The sequence below is a fragment of the Tetrahymena thermophila genome, assembly GCF_000189635.1.
Source record: "Tetrahymena thermophila SB210 genomic scaffold scf_8254592, whole genome shotgun sequence".
NCBI lineage: Eukaryota > Ciliophora > Oligohymenophorea > Hymenostomatida > Tetrahymenidae > Tetrahymena > Tetrahymena thermophila.
Genome location: NW_002476363.1, coordinates 253,535 through 276,088, shown reverse-complemented (window position 1 = coordinate 276,088; position 22,554 = coordinate 253,535). Strand labels below are relative to the sequence as shown.

Below are 22,554 nucleotides of genomic sequence, written 5' to 3'. Positions count from 1 at the left end.
TTGCTGTAAATTTTTTTTTATGGATAGATATTTTTAAAGCTAATACATATTGTAGTCCTTTTAGTTGATAATACGCAAGATAGCTTACTTACATACCTAAACATGATAAATTAAAAATTACTTATTATGAATTAGAAATCTAATTGTTAGTTGGATCATTAAAAGTTAACCTATCAATTGGGTGGAGATGATCAGATAAAAAATTTATCTTAATTATTATATTAAATTTTAAAAAAAGAGTAATAAATAGACTAACTAGCTTCATACTAATTTACTACAAACAAACTAAAAATTAAAATGTTAATAAATATATTTTTATATTTTTCAAACAATATTGTGTTACTTCTTTCTTGTTTTGTGCTATAAAAAGTAAAAAAATACATTTATGATGTTTTATTTATTGTTTTTGATTGTGATCAATTAATTCAGTGATTATAAAAAGTAAATTTGAAAACCAATTTTTATTATTTTACATCTCTCTATTCACAAATTAGAAATTTTACACTATTGTTAATATTTGTAAACTTTAGCAAAGAAAAATTTAATGGTAGTCGATTTAATGATTACATAAATTAAATTTGAAAACCAATTTCAATAACTTCTCCTCTTAAATAACTAATCAGGAACTTTACACATTTATTAAAAATAGGAATCTTCAGCATTTAGAAATCTAATCAAAATTGTATTTTTAATTCATTTATATTTGAAAAACTTAGAAACAATTTTGATCTTATAATTAAATATTAATAAAAAAACATAAATTGGAAATAACATGAAAAACTTCATCCTGTTTTGTCTACTATTAAGCTTTGCTTGCTGTACAATTTCACTACTAAACGCCTCATATGAAAAGAGTCTTTAAAAAAATCTTAAAATTGTGCTAGATGATAAATTCAGAGCTTCAATGCATATTGAAACTATTGGAGTGACCAATGTAAAATTTGATTTATAAACTAGGTTTACTTATTTTACATCTCCTGATTGCTAAGACTGCTATCTATTTACAGAAGAAAATGAATTAACTCCATATAGTTGTTTGCCTTAAAATAGTTGTCTTGTAGTAGGCTAATTCACAAACTTTTAAATAAGCTAAGATTATTTTGCTAGTGGAGACATAATCGATGTACCAATCGTGATAGACGGTACAATTTTATATCTTTAAGGCGTTTATCATGTTAAATATATCAAACCTACTAGTCTAAATCCTTAAAAATACGACTCACAGAGAATAGGTTTGCTCTTATATTCAATTCCAAGTGCTCGACTAGAATCTTAAGTTCTTCTTTCTCTTTTTAATTAGGGAAAAATTGATAAACTCGGTTATTCAATTTACTACACAGATAATAGTTATCATTTAATAATCCCTGGGTATGATACATAGCTTGTTTATTAACCATTTTATAACTTAACTAGTGTAAGTCATTTGTATTATAATGAAACCATTATTAAAAATTTTAATGGGCAGCTCCTATTTTGCAGAGAGCTACTAAACACTAGTCAGGTTGTTGTATAAATTGATCCAACTTTTGATGATTCTTTTTTCTAATTTCATAAGCACCGCCTAGACGACTTTATATAAATAATAAATGAAAAAAGACTTTAACCAGATATGTCGATTTTCACAGCAGACCAACTAGGTAAATGGAGCTATTTAGTCAATGATTTCACTTTTGATATCAATATATTAATTGACTAATCTGGAGATTTTCCTAAAAAACCATTTTTAGAGCTCTAATATACTTCATAACAATTTATGGAGTAAAAAAACAACTATTATATGCCTAAATTAAAATTCTTAGATATCAATTAGGATTATTTGCCATTAGGAAAGCGAGTATTCAGCTAATACTTGTTTTATACCTATTAAGATGAAAACATGAACTATAAATATGCTTTAACGCCATTGAAACCAAAAAAATAGTTAAGATAGGTTGGCTGAATAAATAAATAAATTTATTTCTCAAATAAAATATAAAATATTGCCATTATATATAAATTTTATATAATTATAAAAAAATATAAAATAAATATTAAAATTTTGAAGAGAAGCTAATAAAAAATAAAATAAAATAGAACAATTTTATATTTATAAAAATTAGATTTTATGATAAAATTATTTTTCTTATAATTTGAATATAAAAAATGACATAAATATAATCTTTGTTTGTTGAAGAAAGTAAATACTTTACATTTCTTTATTATCAACTTATTTTTAAAAGAAAATCAATGATATTTTTTTTTGTGATTATTATTGAATATGAATAACTAAAATCTAATTAATTAATTTTATAATTAAAAAAAAACTTAGCACTAAAAAGTTTTTAATTACTATCCATTTAATGATAAGATAACTAATATTATAATTAATTAATCATTATGAATTTTGATATTCAATCAATCAATCTATTTAATTAATTTTGTAAAATGAGAAATTAAAAAAAGTAAATTAAAAATTTGTGATTACTTGTCTTGTATAATCATATCAAATTTTTTAGAAGTAAGAATATTTTAATTAAAAATAACTAATTTTGTTTATTATTATCATAAGAGAAGATATGGACATGGAAGAAAAAAAGACTAGGTTGGTGATTTTGAAGTAACCATCAAAAAACAAAGGGTAGTATAAGAAGAAGAATAAATTGTAACTAGCTAAATTAAAAATGAATCAAATTTAGTAAAGAGCTGCTAATATCATTTCTAAACAAATAATCTCATAAAAAGAAATATTTTTACCCTATGATGTGTATCTAGAATACAATGGACTTGATAATGATGAAGGATTTTAAGTGTATAAATAGCTTTTCAAGTAGCTAAGACCTGTAGTTTCATTAAACCATTTAAAATAGGATAAATTTATACAAATAAACTTAGATTAAGCATAAAGAGGAATATAAGATTTTAGTTTTTTAATATATTAGTTAAACTCTCTTTAGGATTAATAGTATCATGAAATGGCAAATGAAATCTAAGTTTTTTAAAATAATCTTTCATTTTTTAATAAATTAAGTCAAAAAAGAAAAAATCCTGAAGTTTAGAGCAGGAATTATGAGATTTTTAACAAGTTTATGAATGAGGAACTGAAAAGCTTATTAGAATAATAGGATATTTATGGATTTTATACTTACAATTTAATGTAATGTATCGATGATCTATCTGATGCAAGATCTATATAATAGGGATGTAATGAAAATTTTATTAAGCTTTTAGGATTTGATGTAGAAAATTACATCAATTTTATTATGCGCCAAGGTTTTTTTGAAGTTACAAGTTATACTAAAAGAAATGAATCATCTCTTGAATTTTTGAACATTGTAAAGAGTTTTGTTGAAAATGGCTTTGATTTTTCAAGTATTATGATATCTGATAATATAGATATTTTAACTTTTGATGGATTAAAAATATCACCAAAAATAGTGCCTTAAATTCATATTTGCTACGGCTTAGAGGAAGATGGAGACGTACCAGGAAAAAGACCAATTTTAGGATATCTTAACATAGAAAAATATATACTGGATTAAAAATAAGTGTAATATATCCTTAAAAAGAGATAAAGTAAAACAAAATAACTCACAGATTAAGTATATGAGTAGCCTGAATAGTCATTTTAGCATTTTCAGTATAATTGTTCAGTTTAGCATTTTACAGAGTTTTATTAAAGGTATTCAGAGGAATAAATTTATTATATTCATGATCGATCTTCTAATTCGAATTTGGATTCTAAAACCTGTAAAATAAGGCTCTTATGAGTTCTTATGATCTTTACACAACAAACAGCTAAAAGAAATATATAAAAGTACCTTAAATAAATTCAAAAATTATAAGGGCTCACTTTAAAAAAAATAAATCTACTTTATAATACAAATAAAAATAATTATAATAAATAATTAATTAATTAAATATTTCAAATAAATAATCTAATTAAATAGTTTTAAAATTCATCTAAATTTATTCTAAATATTTTATTTCTAAAATATTAATTTTCATTCGAATCTAAAGTTCTAAAATCTAAAATCTAAATATGAATTTTGTTATTGATTTTCTAAAACGAATCAGTAGTAATTATGTATAAAAAAAGTTTTGTGTTTTCAATAAAAAAACATGTATTTTTTAACATATTGATTAATTTAGATAACATATTTAGAGAGATAAATTTTATTTTAAACGCATTTTTTTATTACATTGCAATTTTAACATATAAATTTGATGCCTATTAAATTGGACATTATATTAATTACTTTAATAATTGGAATAATAATATTATAACCAAAATTTGTATTGATTAAATATCCATAAAATGTTATTAGACTTTTAAAAATTTAAATATAAAAAGTAAAAAATAGTTATTAATTTAATTTTGATTTGTAAGATTTTTATAAAAGAGTGAATCTTTGTAACTCTATAAAATATGATAATTATGAAAGTTGGTTTTAACTTTTTATCTTATACATAATTTATTACTTAAATTTAATAGTATTTTACTTATTATAAAACGAAATCATATACTATATATTAAATTTTTAAAAATAAAAATAAAAAAATTTATTTCATATTTTCCTCTGCTTGAGCCGATATTTTCAAACTTTTTAAACTCTCCCCCTCCCCCTCACCATATTTTAGACACTAATTAAAAATCTTATTAATAAATAATCATTTTAAAATTGAAAAAATATATAAAAAAATAATTATTTATTTTATTGATAATATACAAAAAATTTTTATGAACCAGTATTGGTTTTATTAAAATTAGAATTTAAGAATTTTAATCTATTTTTTACAGTTATTTGATTAAATTTTTTTTCTCTTTTTATACAAAATCATATTTAACCTTTACAGATTAATAACTATCTTTTTCATACCTTTTGTTTCTTTTTATTTCAAATTTATTAGATATATTGATTGCTGAAAAATTGTATTTATTAAATTTACTATTTATTTAAATTACTTTGCAAAAAATGAACAAAGCATACTCTGGATTTTCTCTGATTTAAATTAGTTGTATAAATAAAAAAAGAATATGAATTAAAAATTATTCAAAATAAAAATGATTGGGATTAAATGAAACAAAAAATTTTTGTTGAAAAATACCATATAAGAAATATATTTTTCAATAACCAATAAAAAACTTCAATTAAATTAAAACAACGGAAATATTTTTCTCTAGCAAGTTTTTTATTAAATAAACTAACTTTAGCATACTTAGATAAATTTGGCTAGCAATTTCAAAGTATTATATTAACTAAAACTAAATTTTAGAGAAATTAAAATAATTTTTTTTAATTAAAAAAGGGGAAAAAAATAGGTAATATTTCAATCTAGAAGATAAGAAAAGTGTGTTAAGTAATAGTCCCACCCGTATCAGCATATGTGAATAAGCTTAAAGTAGACTTAATTTAAGACCCACAATAATAGCAGTAGTCATTAACTCAACTCATAAGTTTGAAAGCTTATTTAAAGACAAGAAAACACAAGAAAAAAGAAGAACCCATAGAATTAAATTAACCGAGACCAAACAGAAAATCTCTAGGGTATTTTTGATCTCTTCTCCAACGTTATCTAAGTGGTTTTAACGAAAAACTATATTTATTATTATCATAATTATGTTTTAGCGATACTTTAGCATTTTATATTCTATATCAAGTGTATACATATATACATACATATTTTATAATTCACTGTAACTTACAAAAATCTATTTAATAAGCTATTCTATCTCTTATAAAATAAATTTACTTTGATATTTTTTTATTTCAAATGTGAAATAAATGTTTTTGGTTGGATTAAAATCAAGACTTAATCTACAATCTACTTCATCAAAATAGTAACTTGTAAAATTTATTTTTTTAAATTGCTGTTAATTTATAAAATTAGGTAGTCTTTATTTATTTACAAAAAATATTGGCCCATTGAGTGGTAAATATAGAAAGAATAAACTGTATTTAAAATTTAAGAATATTTGATTATTTTATTTAATCTTCATCAATAAAAAATATTGATAATTTTTTTGAAAAACTTGAGATAATAATTTACATTATTTAATATAAATTTTTCTATATAATTAATTATAAATCTATATTTATTTAATTATTCACTTACTTATTTATTTATATTTTATTTATTTGTTTTATCATTTTTAATTGAGCAGATTTTTTGAATGGTTTCCGAATTATTTGTAATTTTCATAGTCTTTAATTTCAAAGTAAATAGAGGAGATGCTATTCAGCAATTCTGCTTTGTATTGTAGGTTGCAGTTTTCCATTTTATTTAGTTGTTTAAGAATTTTGAGATTATATTTGAGTCTTTTTTGAGGGTCTTTAATTTTAATTATTAACGACTGGACATAGGTGAGATCTTCGTAGCTTATTTATTTGAATAAGAAGTATTTGATTTTAAAATTTTTTAGGTTCCAGAAAATGCATTTATCATATTCTGATTAAAGCTTATAGCATTTTATGAGCTCGCTTATATTTTCAGAGATGAAGAGATGATTATCCACATAGAGTTGCTTTCTGATTTCTAGACTTTAGGTCAAAAATAATTGAGCTTGTTAATATTTTTTATACAAAAGAAAATCTGATCCAATACTTTGAAAGGTTTAAGCTATCAATTCATGAGAATTTTCATACAAGCTTTTATATATGTTAAGGGCTTCTGATTTATAGGTGAATGACTTTTCACAATTAGTTTCAATATGCTTGTACCCATTTCCTAGTTCTTTAAGAGATTCTGCTATAAACTAATGATTTTTAGGGTATATCTTCTATCTAATTTCTAATGCTTTGAAACAGTAAGCAACATATTTTTTAAAGTCTTTAAAATAATAATATGTGATGCCTAGTTCATGAATCAAAAAATGATCTTTTTCATATGAGCTTCTATCTAAATTTATAAGTAGATTTTTAGTATAATGAAGGTGCATATAATTATTATAGACAAGATCGAATTAAATAAGTTAGAAAACTAGATAAGCTTTATAGTGCTCCGTTAGTTTCTTGTTTTGCTCATAAAACTTTACAAGTTCCTTTAATTTTAATAACTCTTTTTCTTTAAATAAGTAGACTTCTTCATACTGTTAGAATAAACCCTTTCTTAATTAAAATGATGTAGCTCTAAGACTAGGTTTATAATTTAGCATGAAATTTCTGACAAAAGAGATTAACTTTATTTTATTTTAAGGTAGGACTTTTAGGATATCATCAAAGCATTAATGTTTGATCTATTTTATGGTAGTTTTATTGATTTAAACTCCTAGAAGTGTTAAAAAAACTAAGCCTAAGCTGTAAACATCTGATTGTTTTAGAAATTGCAATATTTCTTCTATCTAATTAGTCTTTCTTTTAGTTATAATTTTTTTGATTTCAGGTGAAATGTAGAGACTACTATTAATAAATTCTTTCTTTTATTAAATTTGCTCTAATTGAATTTCCTAGTTGCTGCTAATATTTTGACTATCACTATTAAAATTATGAAACAAATACTCCTTAGTCACTAAATTAATAAATTTATAATTTCCTTCTCCATCTACAACAATCGAATTAGGATTAATGTTGCCATGAAAGTAGTTATTTTCATGAAGTTCAAAGATAGAGAACAAAATCCTATAATAAACATTTACAAGAGCAAGCTCATCATTATATTTCTAAGCTACATCAATTTCAGACTAAACAAATTTTTCATAAGATTCAGTAATTAGTATAAATAAACTTTGATCCTCAAAATCAAATTCATCGACAAACTAAACAACGCTCTTAAAAATCAATAAATCTTTAAGAATACTTGCTTCCTATTTTACTATTTCATAAGATGAAGCATCGGAGTACGAAATTTTAATGCAAACTTACTGATTTTATTCAAGATGAGTTTTTGTTCCCCTCAATAACAAAAAATGTTCCTCATGCTAAATTTATAAATCAGAAAGAATGTTTTAATCTGTCTTCTTAGATTCATATCCTTTAATTTCATACTTATGCTAGGTTAAAAAAGTAATCAACTAAGGCAAATAGCCGTTTATTTAATTTAAATATTCCATTTAATCAATTTTTTATAAAATAATCAATTTTTTAAATGCAGTTTTCAAAAAAACTTTCTAATTTTTTTATCAAAAAGCTGACTAATATTCTTAAGTAAATACATAAAAAGTAATTATTTCTAATTAAATACCTACAAAAAATATATTCTATTAAATCAAAGTCATCTTTAAAATCTAATTTTTAACTAGCTAATAATAAAAATAATAGAAAAATTATTTAAAATAAAAAATATTTTTTTACTTGTAAAAGAATTCAAATTATTATTTTCCTTTTTAAATTTTATTTTCAATTTATTTTTAAATATCTATCAATTAATAAGCAAAATATCCAAAAAAATAATTAATATTTTTACAATATTCAAAGATTTCTTATTGTTATAAATTATTTTAGGTATTTATAAAAAGTAATAAAAAAGATTAAAATTATTATTATAAAGTAGTTAGTTAGTTAGTTAGTTAAATATTTTTTCATCTATTTTATTATCCAAATAAAAAATACTATTTACTTATAATGTTTATATTCATTTAACTTAAATTTTTTTATATTTGATTCATGGTTTTCATTTTTAATAATCATGCAAATAGTTTCTCAACATTTAATTTATTTTTTTGCTTATATTTTAATATAACGTATATCATTTTTGTATTTGTTTTCAGAAAATGTTTGATAATTTCACATCAACTATTTATTGTTTTAATTATAAAATTTATATTTCTACTTATTACATACATATTTTATTAAAAGTCTAATTATTTTTTTATTATGAATTGACTTAAATACTAGCTAGCTTGGTATTTAATTAAAAATTGGCTTTTTGAATTAATTATTAATTTAACTTTAAAAAAGTTTTATTATTTAATTAAAATTTTCAAAAATTTATGAAGTGTTCAACCAACATTCTGATTTTAATTATTCTCTAATAGAATAGAAAAATTGCTTCATAGCTAATTTGATTATTTTCCCTTATTTATAAAAATATTTTTGAATTTTTTAATCTAAGAAAGATGAAAAAAAATTTATTTTTTTTGCATTTAATGTAATTAAATTTTATAAAGTTACTCAATATTGATAATGAAACGCTTCAAACATTTAATTCTTTTTAAATTTCTTCCGAACTCAATTAATCCTTCATCTTAGATATAATTTTATCTAATTGTACAAAAATATTTTCATGAATATAATTTAATAGTAAAAGCATTTTAAGCAGCTTACATAAAACTTAGCTTTAAAGTTGAGAGATTTACAAATTTTAAAAATTAGATGCTTAATTCTGAAAAATATTGGCTACTGAGTTTATTTTTTCTAATAAATTAAGTAAAATTTATATCAAAATAAAAATTATATAAATAAATAAGTTATTCATAGTTTAAAATTAAATATTTTTGGTTACTCTAACTGAAGATCTAAATATTATAAACTTCTACATTAAGATATTTCTTCTATTAAATTAGCGATTCCAGCATTTCTAAAATGATTGTAGCTTATTAATTTATTTATAAATTATGAAGACTCATCAAAGTAAAATATTAAATTTAGATTTATTAAATTAAATAGCTAAATATATATTTCAGAATTTATTTTACTTCATTGAAAGTTAAAGCTTTTTGAGATTCACTACCTACGATAACTGCTTTCCAAGATCAATCACACCTTTAGCTCCTATAAAATTGCAGCTTTTAAAAAATAATTAGATTTCTTTAATTGAACTTTTAAAGAAAGCTATTATTTAAAATTAATAGTTTTTCAAAATAATTTTTTAATAAATATGTATGCTTATTTATTAATTCTATTTTAATATAATGTTTCTTATGAAAAATTTAAAGGATGGAAATATCTTAAAATTTAAAATATTTAAAATAATTTTTGGTTTTTTTAAGTGTTTTTAATTTTTTTAAAAAAGTTAATTTAAAATATTTAGCTCCTTTAATTAAAAATTAAATGAAGAATAGAATAATTGATTTTAACAATTAGTATATATGTACCTTAGGTTTAAGTTAATATTGATCAAATATTAGAATTCAGTTATAATGCCGCTTAAAATTTAAACACCATCATCATCAATCCAGCACTCACTTTTTTGTTTCATAATTTAAATCAAATCATTTTTGAAAATGAAATTTTTAAAAAAATAAATGAATTAACATAAAAAATAAATTCACCTTAAATTTAATGAGAGATCAGTCAGATCCTTACATTTTTATATGTTTTAGGTAATATTTTATAATCTCTAATTGTTTAATTTATTTTCACTTTTTCAAAATATTAAATTTAATTAATTTAAAACTATTTAAAAAAGAAAAAATAAGTAAATAAAATAAATAAGGAATGTTTGCTATTCTTACTTGAGTTGTATATTTAAATACTTTAATTTGATGCAACTTGTGAGCAAATTAAGTAAGCCAATTATATTTATATTATCGTCATATTCACATTAACTTTTAATAAAAGAGAATTAAAATTATTTTAATTTATTCTAATTTTACTCTAGAATTAATTCTAAGCTCTGTAAATTAGACATTTGACTAAATCCATTACCTAAAATAGAACCTATATCACTACTTAGTTGATTCAAGCTTTTTAATAGTAATTCAATTTAAGTTTACTTGCAATTAAAAAATATATTTATAAATTACACCAATCTCAAAGCTAATTTTGTCAATTAGGAATATTTTTTCAATTCTTAAATGAATTATTCTGAATTATTTTTATCAAATAAGCTATTACTAGTTTTTAAAATTATTTAATTAGAAAAAATAATTATAAATCAAAATTAAAATCTTGTATGAAATACTTTTATTAAATAAAATAAAATGTTAATAATATTCTATTAATGTTATTATTGTTATCATATTTCAATCTTTTAAATATTTAATGTCTTTTAAATGCTTTAAAGTTTTAATAAATTCCTTATAGTAAACTATTGTGATTTTTTAGACAAAGAGCTTAACTAAAATTAGGGTTTAATTGTTATTTATTAAAAGGAAGTGCAGATATTCTATATTTCAACTAGAATTTTAATGTTAATATTCTGTATAATTTAATTTAAAAGTTAATTTAATTATTTAATTGAGAAATACGTTTTTTAGAATTCTAATCATTTTATTTATTAAAATTTTCAACAAATTATAATATATTTTACCTTAATTTCAATTAAATTTGAGATTAATCATATTTTTCTTATGAAAGAAACTTTTTTTTAGAAAAAAAGTTAAATAGTGGTCTTTTATTTCTAAATAAATGAATTACATCTACTAAACATGTAAATTTAGCGTTTATTTATGAACTCATTAATTTTTTAAAATATATCCTTTTTACTTAAGTCTGTCTTTAAAGATTTATCCTTAATTTAGATAAATTATCAAAAAATAAAAAACAAATTAATTTTTTAAATAAATAACAAAATACTATAAAAGTGCTAAAAAATTTGCTAAATTAATTAATTTTATTTATCTATATTCTCTATTTAAATAATTTTAAAACTTACTCAAATAAACTTTATAGAAACAATAATTAAAATAGATAGAAACAATATTTAGGTTTTTTAAATATTAGATACATTCGAACACATTATAAAAAGGATTTTTGTAAATAAGTTAGACAAATAATAAACAGTAAAAAAATCATCCTTAAATAAAATTCTGATTCTAGATGATATTTTTACAAATTCTTTGATGACTTTAACATATTTATTATGTCTTTTGTTTGTAAATTTACATTTACATAAACATATTAAATAAAAATGTTTAAAAAGATGTATTTTTTTTACTAGTAATTTTAAAAAGAATTTAAAAATAGTTAAACATTTTCATCTATATTTTCTAATTAAACTTTAAAAAAAAGATTGCTAAATTTTAAATACATTTGAACGTAAATTATTTTGTCAAAATTAAATTTAAAAATATTTCATCCAATTTAATTTAGTTTTAATCTTTGATTATTTTATTTTTTTAATTTACATTTAAAATTTTTATAATTTCAATTATTTTTTAATAAAATTTGTTTGCATTTAATTAATTAAATATGTTAACAAAATTAAAATTGTACAAAAATCTGACTAGCTCTATCTAATTTACATGATAATTTTATTTTTAATTTGTTTTTTTTTTTTTGAAATGAAAAATAGGTATTTGTTTTATATTCATTCATTTTATAAAAAGGAGATAGATGGTTTTTACATTTTAACAAATGCTTGATTAAAATTAATTAATAATTTTAATTTCGAAATTTGTTATTTGTTCATAAAAAATATAAAATTATTTAAATACCAGCTTACCTCTAAGTTAATTAAAGGTAAAAAAAATAGGGTAATTTTTATCTTTGATATTAAGTACTGAAATACTTTAAAAAAATATTTTTTGCAATACGTAACTTTAAGGTAAGATGGTAGTTAAAAATAATTAAAAAATGTTATTAAAGCATTTAATTTTATTTTAGAGTAGAAATTTTAATTCTTTTGTTTGTAGGCGTTTTAAAAGTAAGTAAAAAAAATGGTTTTGAATTACTTAACTTTTTTATAAAATTATAATTTAAATATATTGGTATTGTTTAGAATTTTATTTTACAAATTTAAATAGTATTTGTTTTTAATTACAATTACCGAAAAGGAAAAAAGTTATTGCATGTTTCAAGTATGATTTTATTAAATAATATAGAAAAAAGAGAAAACTTATATTTATTAAGAAAGGAGAAATTCAAATATTATATTAGTTTTTATTATAAAAAAATGAAAGAATAAATGATGAATAATTAAATTAGGTGTTACAGTAAAATACAAATTTAAGATTGAAATATAATTATTAAATAAATTTGAATTTATAGAACTAACTGATTAATTAGAAAGATTCTATTTTTTTATTTATTTTTACAAAGTAAAGTAAGGAATTAAATAGAAAATCAATCAATTAATTCTTTGCTAAATCCATTAGATAACATCTTTATTAATATCATATATTTCAGGTTCTTGCCATATATTATGCCATACTTGTTAATAATACTTTACAGTTTTATCTTAAGAGGGGGATTTATGTTCTAAATCAAAACCTAGGAAAGGATCTACTATTTTTTCAAGGTCACCCATAATGCAAAGGAAAGGGCAAGTAAACTATTCAAATGTTTCGTTTGTATTATATAAGCCTTTAATGACTGAAGAGAGAGATGAGAAGGGAGGCTTTTAGGTATATTAAAGAGGGTCTTTTTTAATATTTATTTCAGCTTCATTGTATTTATTAGAGTTCCAAGCACCAGTGCTAATAAAATTACCTTTAGGCATTATTTTTCCTAGAGTCACTGCAAGATAATAAATAAATTTATACTAAAGGGGAAATGGTTAAATGGCAGGAGCCATCATTACAATTCCTTTAAATCTATCTGGGTATTTTAAGCCTACTCTATAAGAAAGCATTCCGCCTAGACTAAGACCTCCCATAAATATAGGTAGTCCTCTTTGTTTATATTGGTAATGCTCAACAATAATTTACTTATAAAACTCTTCAAAATCATCAATCATTTACTCTAATGACTCTATATAACCTTTGGGTCCTTCACTTTTTCCAAATCCTCTCTAGTCATAACCGATAACTTCAATCCCTTCTTAGGCTAGCTGTTTAGCTATATGCTAAGCTCTTTTCATGTGTCCATTATATCCATGCATTAAAATTAAGACAGCTTTGACATCGCCTTGAGCAGGTTCTCTGTGCACACATATTTTATACTAATTATCAGTAACAATAAAATTCACAGCCCCTACTTCCTTGAAGCCTTCTTCTTCTAATCCAGGTATTTACTTTAAGTCTGTAGGATTATCAATCTAAGAAATTTTCATAATTTTTTTACAATAATCATAACGGAGAGTAGGATTGTGATGGTAGTCGTGTATATTCATTTTTTTGATTTTGATAGGTTCTATTAAATATATTTTGTTCTATTTTTAATTGGATTATTTGATTTATTATTATTTATTTGTAGGCTTATAAATTCAGAAATGAATGTATGGTTCTTATACAAACAAAATTTGATAACATCAAAGAAAATATTATTAATAATTTGTGAGTAAAAAAAGTTGCGCAGTAACTCATTTAATTTTAAATACATGTGCAGATAACTTTGATTGATTCTACTTTTTATATTTACAAATTACACCTGAATTTAAATAAATCAAAGCAATAAAAAAAATTACAAATTTTTTAGATACTTCTTCTTTTTTATGATGTATTCTTATTTACAATTTTTACTAAAATTAAAAAAATAAAAATAAATTAGTTGATTTATTTATTAACTAAACAAGAACATTTCTGAAAAATACTATTTAATATTTATAAATTTTCCTTTTTGCTTGCATTTTTATTTTCTAATGCTTGAAATAAATGCAAAATTTTTAAAATTATTTTCTCTTTAAAAAAGCATAGCTAAAATTTTTAAATAGAGTCGAAAATGGGTATTTAATTTTTTTTATCCTTTAAAACATAATCCAAAGTGATTAATTTAATCAAGGAATTCATTTTACATGAGAAGTTTTTCAAGAATTTTTTTACTAAATGTTTAATTGATTTTAATAAATTAGCAATAAATAGACTTAAAAACATCTAAAATAAAATTAGATGCTTAATTTTGTTTTTTCAAGTAAGCAGCTATTGCTAAAAAAAGAAAAGTTCTAATTAATTTGAATAAAATTTAATTTTTTCATATAGAAATAAAATTAGATTTTTCTGTAAGAAAAGTAAAAATAAATTGAAAGTGTTTTCTAATGAATTATTTTCTTAAAAAATTATTGAAAAAATAGATTACACAATTATATCAATTTGAAAAAGCATTTAATATAAGTTGAATATCCAAAATACAAAAATGCAATCGGAGACAAACAAAGTTAAAATAAGCTAGTATTATTACAACTTTTATAAACAAAAAGGATTGATTGATAGGTAGGTAGGTAGTTAGATAAACAAATTGATTGATTGAATGAATGAACGATGATAATTTCATCATTTATCCATTTTTAATTCTTTTTCTAAAATAATCTGAGACTTTCAGAACTTTAAGACGAACATAATAGCTTAATAGAAAAGAGGTAAAATAGTGTCGTGAGGAGCGTGATATTAAATATTAAGTGCTCCATTTATCTTATCTATAATTACATCTAATAAAAGTGGCATTTCGTTAGCTAACTTACATGAGAAGTTTATCATTTCTTAGTTTTTTAAATAAATAAATAAATTGATTATCTGTAACAGTCTATTAATAAAATTACCAATTCCCTAAGGATTAGTTTGAGAATTTACAAAATAGATATTATTGTTGGCCATTTTCTTTACAAGCTATTTAATTTTTTTTTCAATAATATATTTAATAAATTTGAGTTTTATGTAAAAAATATTACTGCATCTCTATCAATAATCATGGGAATCTTATCAGCTTTTTTGACCATTCTAGAGGAGAATTCTCCATATTATTAGATTTAAAGAGGAGCTCCAGGTACGATTAAAACTGAAAGACTGCAAGGAATTGCCATTTAGTAAACATCAAAGTTTGTTTTTATCATAGTATTTACTAAGAAAGGGCTGCTCAAAGGTCCATTATCAATTTAGCCATTACAATCAATTTCAATTTTACATGAGCTAGTTTGACCAGGGGCAACCTTTGTTTGTTTGTTTACAGAAAATAAATTTTAAATATTCAATTTAGAAAAATAAAGTATTGTTTTTATGATAAAAATGTTTAATCTTAACAATAATTTAAATAAAAAACCAGTTCATATTTTAAATTCCAAATAAAACTGGAAAAATATTTTCTGAATTCTAGATTTTTTTTAAAAATTGCTATTTAATTAAAAGAAATTAGAGAAAAATTAGTTTTTATAAAATAATTCTTTAAAAAAAATCGTTGAAAATAAAAAATTAAATGTAAATTATTACCTATCCTAATTTGTTAAGATCAATAGTTGTTGGGTTTATTTTAAATTTGTTTGGAGCAAGTTTAATAGCGAAATCTGAGAAAGTGTTATTTCCAAAACGATTTGAAACTTAAATTTCTAAAAACATCTAGGCACCCTCTCTTTAGAAGGCACAAGCAATATTTAATCCATTCACTATATTTTTCATCGAGAACTTATTTTCATTTACACATTCCTAATTATTTATTTGATTGTTATGAAATTCAATCTATGAAAAGAAAAAATATTACGCTAAAAGGTATTTTAATGTTAGGAGCTCTTAATTAAGAGCCACCCCCAAAGAAGTCTGTATTATTATTTGAATTTGAACCGTTGCTGCTGAAACTAGCTTATTAATTACTATTGACAGCTTAGGGAGATTAATTATATTGCATTTAATTTATCTATTGAGGTTAAGGTGCTGTGCTAGCTCCACCTATGATATCATCATCGTCATCAAGAAGATTCTTAGCCTAAGAAGGGGCAGGTTAGAGTTATTGTTATTGAGGTGGCTATTAATAAACTTAAGGAGGAGGCTAATTATATTATTACTATTATATTGGTGGAGCCATTATATCATCGTCATCATCTAATAAATTTTTAGCCTAACTCTAGTTAACTGTAGCAGCAGTTGAGGGAGTAGAGCTTATATTGCTTTGGTTTAATTACATTTAAGTATTTTAAATATTGCTATTCATATTATATTAAATATTTGATTGCTATTATTAAGCTTGATCATCATTAATCGTAACTTCCCCACCATAGTAATCTTTATCAGCTACATTATTTTCACCCTTAATGAAGAATTCATCACCAGCTTCTTCTGCTTCCTATTAACAATTTTACATAAAATATATTTATTTAATACAACAATAAAAATTGATTTATTTGTTCAACAATCTGTTTATTTAAATATTTATTAGCCATTTCAATTTATAATTGAGTATTTTATTAAAAATCAAATTACATTTTCTTCCATTTCTTTTTGGTTAATAATATCTCTTAAGTGCTTAACGAACTGCTCAGGAGGTTTGTAGTAAACAGAGGAGAGAGTTCCAATATTTTCAATAAGCTTATCAAGTAGAGCTGTTTCCAATACATAAGTATTGTCTGAAATTTCAGGACGTTCACTGTAAACAATTTTTTTAGCTAATTCAGGGCTTTAACCAAGCAATCTCCAATAAATATAACCTCTATCTCTGATATCAGGATTTTCACAATTGTTAGTGGCTTATTGTAATAATTTGTGGACTAAATCGTAACCATCTTAAGGTCTCATCAAGAACAATTTAACACAACTAGTTAAAATTTAATGCTAAACGATAGCTGGTTCTTCAATAAAGCTAAATATTAAAAAAATAATTGATTTTATTACTTAATAATCTAAACTTTCTTGATAAAAATGAAGGTATATTTTATTTATTTATTTACCTCTTAACGAATTCTTCAAGAAGTGAGCCAGAGTTTTCAATGGTGTCAACATATTCACCAATAATCCAAATCATGGCAGCCTTAGCTTCAGGATTATCTAAAGTCTTTAAATTTTCGCATATTTCTTTTAACAAACCTTCATAATCTTTAGGATATTTTCTAAAAATATCTCTAATAACTATAATAGTTTCCTAAGTAACGTAGTCATCCTTTGATCTTAAGCAGTCTCTTAAAACCTAAACACATTTTTGGGCTGCTTTTTCTAACTTGATAGCACATCTACCAATAGCTCTGATAGACTAATTTATTTATTATAAAAAATTATTGGTTAATTCAAAGAAATAATTTAAAGACAGACTGAAAGTGAATTGAAGTAAAATAAATAAAATATAATTCATTAATTTATATTTGAATAAATTTGCTTATTTCTTATTTTATGAAGAAAAAAATCTATTTTTTTATTTATTTAATTTACCTTTTTGGCTATTTCAATATCTACTTCTGCTGAATATTCTTTTAATTAGTGAAGAATTTAAGGAATATTATCAATGTTAGCTAGACGAATAAGAATTTCAATTTTCATAACTTTGATGTAGATGGGATCGTTAAAGTTACAGAAGAAGAATTTAATTTCCTTCTCAATAATGATAGGTCTCTTCTATAGAATTAAATTGATATTTTTTAAAGCAATAAATACGATTTCAGGTTCCATATTCAATAAACTAATTAAAGGACTGGTTAGTTTCTTGCAATAGTTAATAACCATTTCAGGGTCAGTTAAGTAGTCTAAATATTTCATGATAACTCTAGTAGCACTCAAAATAACTCCTGGATTTTAGTGAGACAATCTTGGAATAACTCTTTCTAAAATACTGTTTTATTTTAATATTAATTTTTAATTGTTAAGGTTGTAAAATTATAAAAAATAAAATTGAATTCATTTATTGATAAGTTAAATATGCTTTAATATTTAAAATTCATAAAAGCGATTGATAGGTCTAACTTTTACATCAAAAATTTAATTATTTTAATAATGCTTTTGTATTATTACTAATTTAATTCTTTTTATTTAAACTATATTGTTTGATTTACTTATTTATCTATTTTTATTATCTTTATTCATAAATTTAGATTGTTGATTGTTTATTTGTTTGTTAAAAGGTAGATTTATTTCAGAAACCTAGTTTAAAAATAGATTGGAGATTCCAAATTATTGATTGAATGCAGGAATGTTTAAAATAAATTTAATCAAAGTTTTTCGACTGTCTATTAATAAATAGTTAAGTTTTAAAGAATAATTTTCATCTTAGTCTCTTTTAAAATAGTGAAATAGATTAAATTATAGATATTTTATTTAATTAAATTTATATGCACTTATTTTATTTTGCTTTCTGAATGCTATGTTGAAATGACCAGCTGTCGGATTTGCTCCAAAAATTTTAAATTAAATGTAGAGTGTTCTGAAATAAATAAAATTTTATGCGTGATTCAAAATTCACTCAATTAATTTATTTATTTGAAAACAAATGAATGGATTTAAAATATGTAAATACTCTTCTGCCTCTTTGGTGTCATCAGGACGGTAAACGGCAAGAGCGTCAAGAATATAAATGACACCCCATTCGTTGCATTCGTTCATTGCAGTTCTTAATTTTTAAACTTTGAATTTATTTAGCTCCAAAACATTTCCTCCCTTTATATCTTAAATTTACATTTAGGCACAGACTGCATTGGCAATAACCATTGCATTGCTATCATTAAGAAGGTATTCTAATTGCTATAAGAAACCTTATTCAACTACTAATTCTGGATAAGTTTCATAGATTTTTGCTATACAAACTGCAGCGGTCTTACGGACGTAAGGGTTTTCATCTTTTACTGCTTTTTTTAATGCATCCAACAAGTATTCTATAATTTCTTTAACACGAATACAACCCATAGTTCTTACTGCTAAACTTCTTAACATGGGGTTTGATGGATCTGAAGCATCCTATTTATATTAACATTGTTGAAAATTCCTTCTAAAAAAATATATTTAATTGTCTGCAAAGTAATTAAAACTAAAAGCAATTCAAAATTTCTTTTTTTTAGCTGTACAATTAATGTAAAATTACACTCTTGAATGAATTGATGGCGAGAATAACTAAATCAGGCTTTGTTTTAGCATAATTAATGATGTATAAATATATCAATTTTTTTAACTCCATATTCTTGGTCATCATATTTCTTAAAACGTGAGGGAAGAGCATAGAAACATCTTTACCTCTGGTCATTGCATCAATAATCTAGGATAATTAAAAAATATTCAAAATTGAATTATTTAATGCTAATTAATTTATTTGGTTGCTGCCACATTTCAACATAGAGTAGCCTTTTAATTTGAAGGTTGATCTTGATACTAAAATAAATTTTTCAACTAACTTTTAAACTCCTCTATGGAAATGTAAAACCTCATTTTTCCCTTTTTTATTAATTTTTTTTTACTTTTCTGACGGCTTCCTTCTTTATATTCTCGTTGTTATTAATGAGATCATCTTGCAATTCCTAAATTTCATTCTTTTTAACATTAGCTGGTCCCTTCGAAGAAGAACTTTTTGATGAACTAGTTGAAGACATGCTTGCTCTTATTCAAACCACTCTCTTTATTTATTGTTTTTATTTACTGGCTGGCTTAATATATTTTTTTCTTTCTCTGACTAACCCTTTGCTTTCACAATAAGGATAATTTGATAATTATTACAAGTTTATTGTTTATTTATCTAACAATTTTTATTTTAAGAAAATTTATTTCAAAAGATTTCTTTTATTCTTATTTAATAAATTAAATCACATAAGGATCTATTCATTTTCCTTTGTTTTATTACTACCTTTCTAAGTCTTCTCTCTATTTCTTCACTGTTTATTTTTGAAGACAACCAATCATACAATCATATAAATATACATACACACATTCATTATTACATACATAAAAAAATATATTAATAAATCTTCTTTCATTCTATTTTCATTTCCTTCTTTTTATAACCCAATAAAAATCAATTTGAATTTTTAAAAACACCTTGTCAAAAATAATTTGATTTAATTAATTAAAATTGCAAATTAAAAAATTATTTTTATTTTAAAAGCCAATATCAAAATTAGAAAGAAAAAAAGCAAATAAATAAACATAAATGTATTAAATTGATATAAAACGAATTCAATTATGAATATTTGTTAAACAAATTTAATCATCAGAATAATATAAAACTTCTGACAAGTCTTTTTAATTTTTTAACTTTTCTCAATTCATTTAAATTGTAAGCTTCAATTTTATTCATACTTTTATAATGAAATTATAAGATAAAATTTAAAGTAAATACTATAAATTAAAATATTTACTAAAGTGAAATAAACAAAAAGCTAAGTTTTGAACATTTAATAATGCTTCTGGTGAAAATACCTAACCCTTCATATTTGATCTCATTCATCCTAACATTTTTTTATTTGCTTATAAATTAAAACCAAACTAATACAAAATTATTACATTAAATGAAGAAATAAAGAATTTAAATTGGTGCATTTAGATATCCCTTGACTCAATCCTATTAAGCCTTTACATCTTACTTTATTTTACCTAAATATTTAATAAGCTTTATCTTTATTTATTTTTGGTAAAAATAATTTATTCAATTTTTTTTGAATTTATTTAGAATTTTCAAAAAAACTTATTACATCATGAAAATATTTAAAAACTTTAAGTTTTTCAAAGTAGAAATTCCTTCTCCAAGAGATTTTGCTCCAGAGTCTCCTATTTTGTTACCACTTTAAATAAATATTTTAAAAATATGAATGATTAATTTTTATTTAAATAAAATTAGTACTCTAAACACAAAATAAGCTAGTTTAGATTGATGCATTCAGATAATCCAAGTGCAAGACCTTTTACCCCACTATCTCCTATAATATTTAATCTAAGAAGAAAAATAAGCATTAAAATTAACATTTTACTTTTGGATTTAAGAATTTTATAAAAAATAATAAATAAATTTTTAATTTTTTAAATTCAGTAAAAATAAAATTATCACAAAACTTAAACTAAAAAAACAATTTTTGTATTTAGAAATAAGAAAGTAAAAAATATTTTAATTAATAATTGTTACTCAAAATCCAATGATAAATATTCTAAGTTCAGGCACTAGCCAATCCCAATACCAATTCCAGAAGAACCAATTTCTTAGATAGAATTTTTTCTATTATTTGGTTTATGATTTAGTAATTTAGATTTTACTGTTAAAAATACTTAAAAAACAAAGTTAAAGATGTCAAATTAAAAAATAGTTATCCTAAAGCTTATCCTAACTTAGAGCTGCCAATGTCTTTTAACAAATTATCGCTTTTATATATCAAATTTAATTAATAACTAATTCAAAAAAATAAATTACTCTAAATTCAAATTTAAATAATTTAAATTGGGGCATAACGATGGTATTTCTTGTAGTATTTTGTAAACTTTTTCAGAGCCAAATCTATGTTTTCTTAAAAAAATAATAAAATTTTTAATCTTTTTTCAAAAAAAAGAAATGCTCACTCAATATTTAATGTCAGAGATTTAAGATTTTTGTATTTGGAAATTCCTAGAATTAAATCTTCTATTTAATCAGAATCAATTTACTTTTTTCTTATTCAAAATATTAAAAGTAATTCTCATTAAATTAAATACAAAAACTTAAGAGTCAATTATTCTCTATAAGATTTATCATCATTAATAAGCTTTTGATATTCAATTAAAAAAATATCTATATTTACTAGCTACTATCAATGTATTTACTTCTTTCAAACTTTCAAATACTTCTGTTATATCATCGTGCATTTTTTAAAATAAAACAAACCTTCCTTTTATGTTGAATTTTTTTAAAATGCAAATAATAAACAAAAAATAAAGATATTTAATTATCAATAAATAAATAAACTTAGAATGAACGAAAAGAAATTAAATAAATAAATAAGATTTTAATAAATTGTTTTTAACCAAAAAAAAAAAACAGAACTATGTTTATGATCCAAAAAGTTCTTACATTTGATTTAAGTTGATATACCATAATTTATTAAATAAATAAATGAATTCATTATTTGATTAACTTTATTGAAATATTTTGATTAGAAAATATAATTTTGATGAATATATACAAATCA

General features: G+C 21.6%; 8 protein-coding genes across 8 annotated transcripts; 3 read left to right on the top strand and 5 right to left on the bottom strand. All coding sequences in view use genetic code 6, as the record gives it.

The window, feature by feature from the left end:
* Positions 1-772: 772 nt before the first annotated feature.
* Positions 773-1,939, top strand: TTHERM_00582200 (hypothetical protein; the record flags this gene model as incomplete). Its single annotated transcript, XM_001018959.3, has 1 exon — positions 773-1,939. One exon carries the CDS (start codon positions 773-775, stop codon positions 1,937-1,939), a length of 1,167 nt encoding a protein of 388 aa, XP_001018959.1.
* A 616-nt stretch (positions 1,940-2,555) lies between these two features.
* On the top strand, positions 2,556-3,746 carry TTHERM_00582190 (hypothetical protein; the record flags this gene model as incomplete). Its single annotated transcript, XM_001018958.2, has 1 exon — positions 2,556-3,746. One exon carries the CDS (start codon positions 2,556-2,558, stop codon positions 3,744-3,746), a length of 1,191 nt encoding a protein of 396 aa, XP_001018958.2.
* Positions 3,747-5,055: 1,309 nt separating this feature from the next.
* TTHERM_00582180 (transmembrane protein, putative) lies at positions 5,056-5,735 on the top strand (the record flags this gene model as incomplete). Its single annotated transcript, XM_001018957.2, has 2 exons — positions 5,056-5,164; positions 5,215-5,735. The coding sequence occupies 2 exons, from the start codon at positions 5,056-5,058 to the stop codon at positions 5,733-5,735; spliced, it is 630 nt and encodes a 209-aa protein (XP_001018957.2).
* Positions 5,736-6,124: 389 nt separating this feature from the next.
* Positions 6,125-8,026, bottom strand: TTHERM_00582170 (kinase domain protein; the record flags this gene model as incomplete). Its single annotated transcript, XM_001018956.1, has 1 exon — positions 6,125-8,026. The coding sequence occupies one exon, from the start codon at positions 8,024-8,026 to the stop codon at positions 6,125-6,127; it is 1,902 nt and encodes a 633-aa protein (XP_001018956.1).
* Positions 8,027-8,895: 869 nt separating this feature from the next.
* Positions 8,896-11,585, bottom strand: TTHERM_00582160 (transmembrane protein, putative; the record flags this gene model as incomplete). Its single annotated transcript, XM_001018955.2, has 12 exons — positions 8,896-8,989; positions 9,087-9,176; positions 9,240-9,329; positions 9,418-9,507; positions 9,611-9,700; positions 10,010-10,099; positions 10,187-10,276; positions 10,370-10,462; positions 10,511-10,600; positions 10,661-10,750; positions 11,167-11,216; positions 11,274-11,585. 12 exons carry the CDS (start codon positions 11,583-11,585, stop codon positions 8,896-8,898), a joined length of 1,269 nt encoding a protein of 422 aa, XP_001018955.2.
* Positions 11,586-12,924: 1,339 nt separating this feature from the next.
* TTHERM_00582150 (alpha/beta fold hydrolase) lies at positions 12,925-13,908 on the bottom strand (the record flags this gene model as incomplete). The annotated part of the gene is made up of 1 exon (XM_001018954.1): positions 12,925-13,908. The coding sequence occupies one exon, from the start codon at positions 13,906-13,908 to the stop codon at positions 12,925-12,927; it is 984 nt and encodes a 327-aa protein (XP_001018954.1).
* A 1,141-nt stretch (positions 13,909-15,049) lies between these two features.
* TTHERM_00582140 (adaptin amine-terminal region protein) lies at positions 15,050-19,998 on the bottom strand (the record flags this gene model as incomplete). The annotated part of the gene is made up of 11 exons (XM_001018953.2): positions 15,050-15,210; positions 15,271-15,337; positions 15,400-15,657; positions 15,935-16,147; positions 16,203-16,781; positions 16,919-17,294; positions 17,383-17,681; positions 17,858-18,254; positions 18,936-19,372; positions 19,497-19,667; positions 19,867-19,998. 11 exons carry the CDS (start codon positions 19,996-19,998, stop codon positions 15,050-15,052), a joined length of 3,090 nt encoding a protein of 1,029 aa, XP_001018953.2.
* Positions 19,999-20,612: 614 nt separating this feature from the next.
* On the bottom strand, positions 20,613-22,438 carry TTHERM_000582139 (transmembrane protein, putative; the record flags this gene model as incomplete). Its single annotated transcript, XM_012798333.1, has 11 exons — positions 20,613-20,700; positions 20,761-20,850; positions 20,906-20,995; positions 21,094-21,183; positions 21,243-21,332; positions 21,522-21,611; positions 21,662-21,754; positions 21,804-21,896; positions 21,950-22,039; positions 22,088-22,131; positions 22,190-22,438. 11 exons carry the CDS (start codon positions 22,436-22,438, stop codon positions 20,613-20,615), a joined length of 1,107 nt encoding a protein of 368 aa, XP_012653787.1.
* Positions 22,439-22,554: the final 116 nt, after the last annotated feature.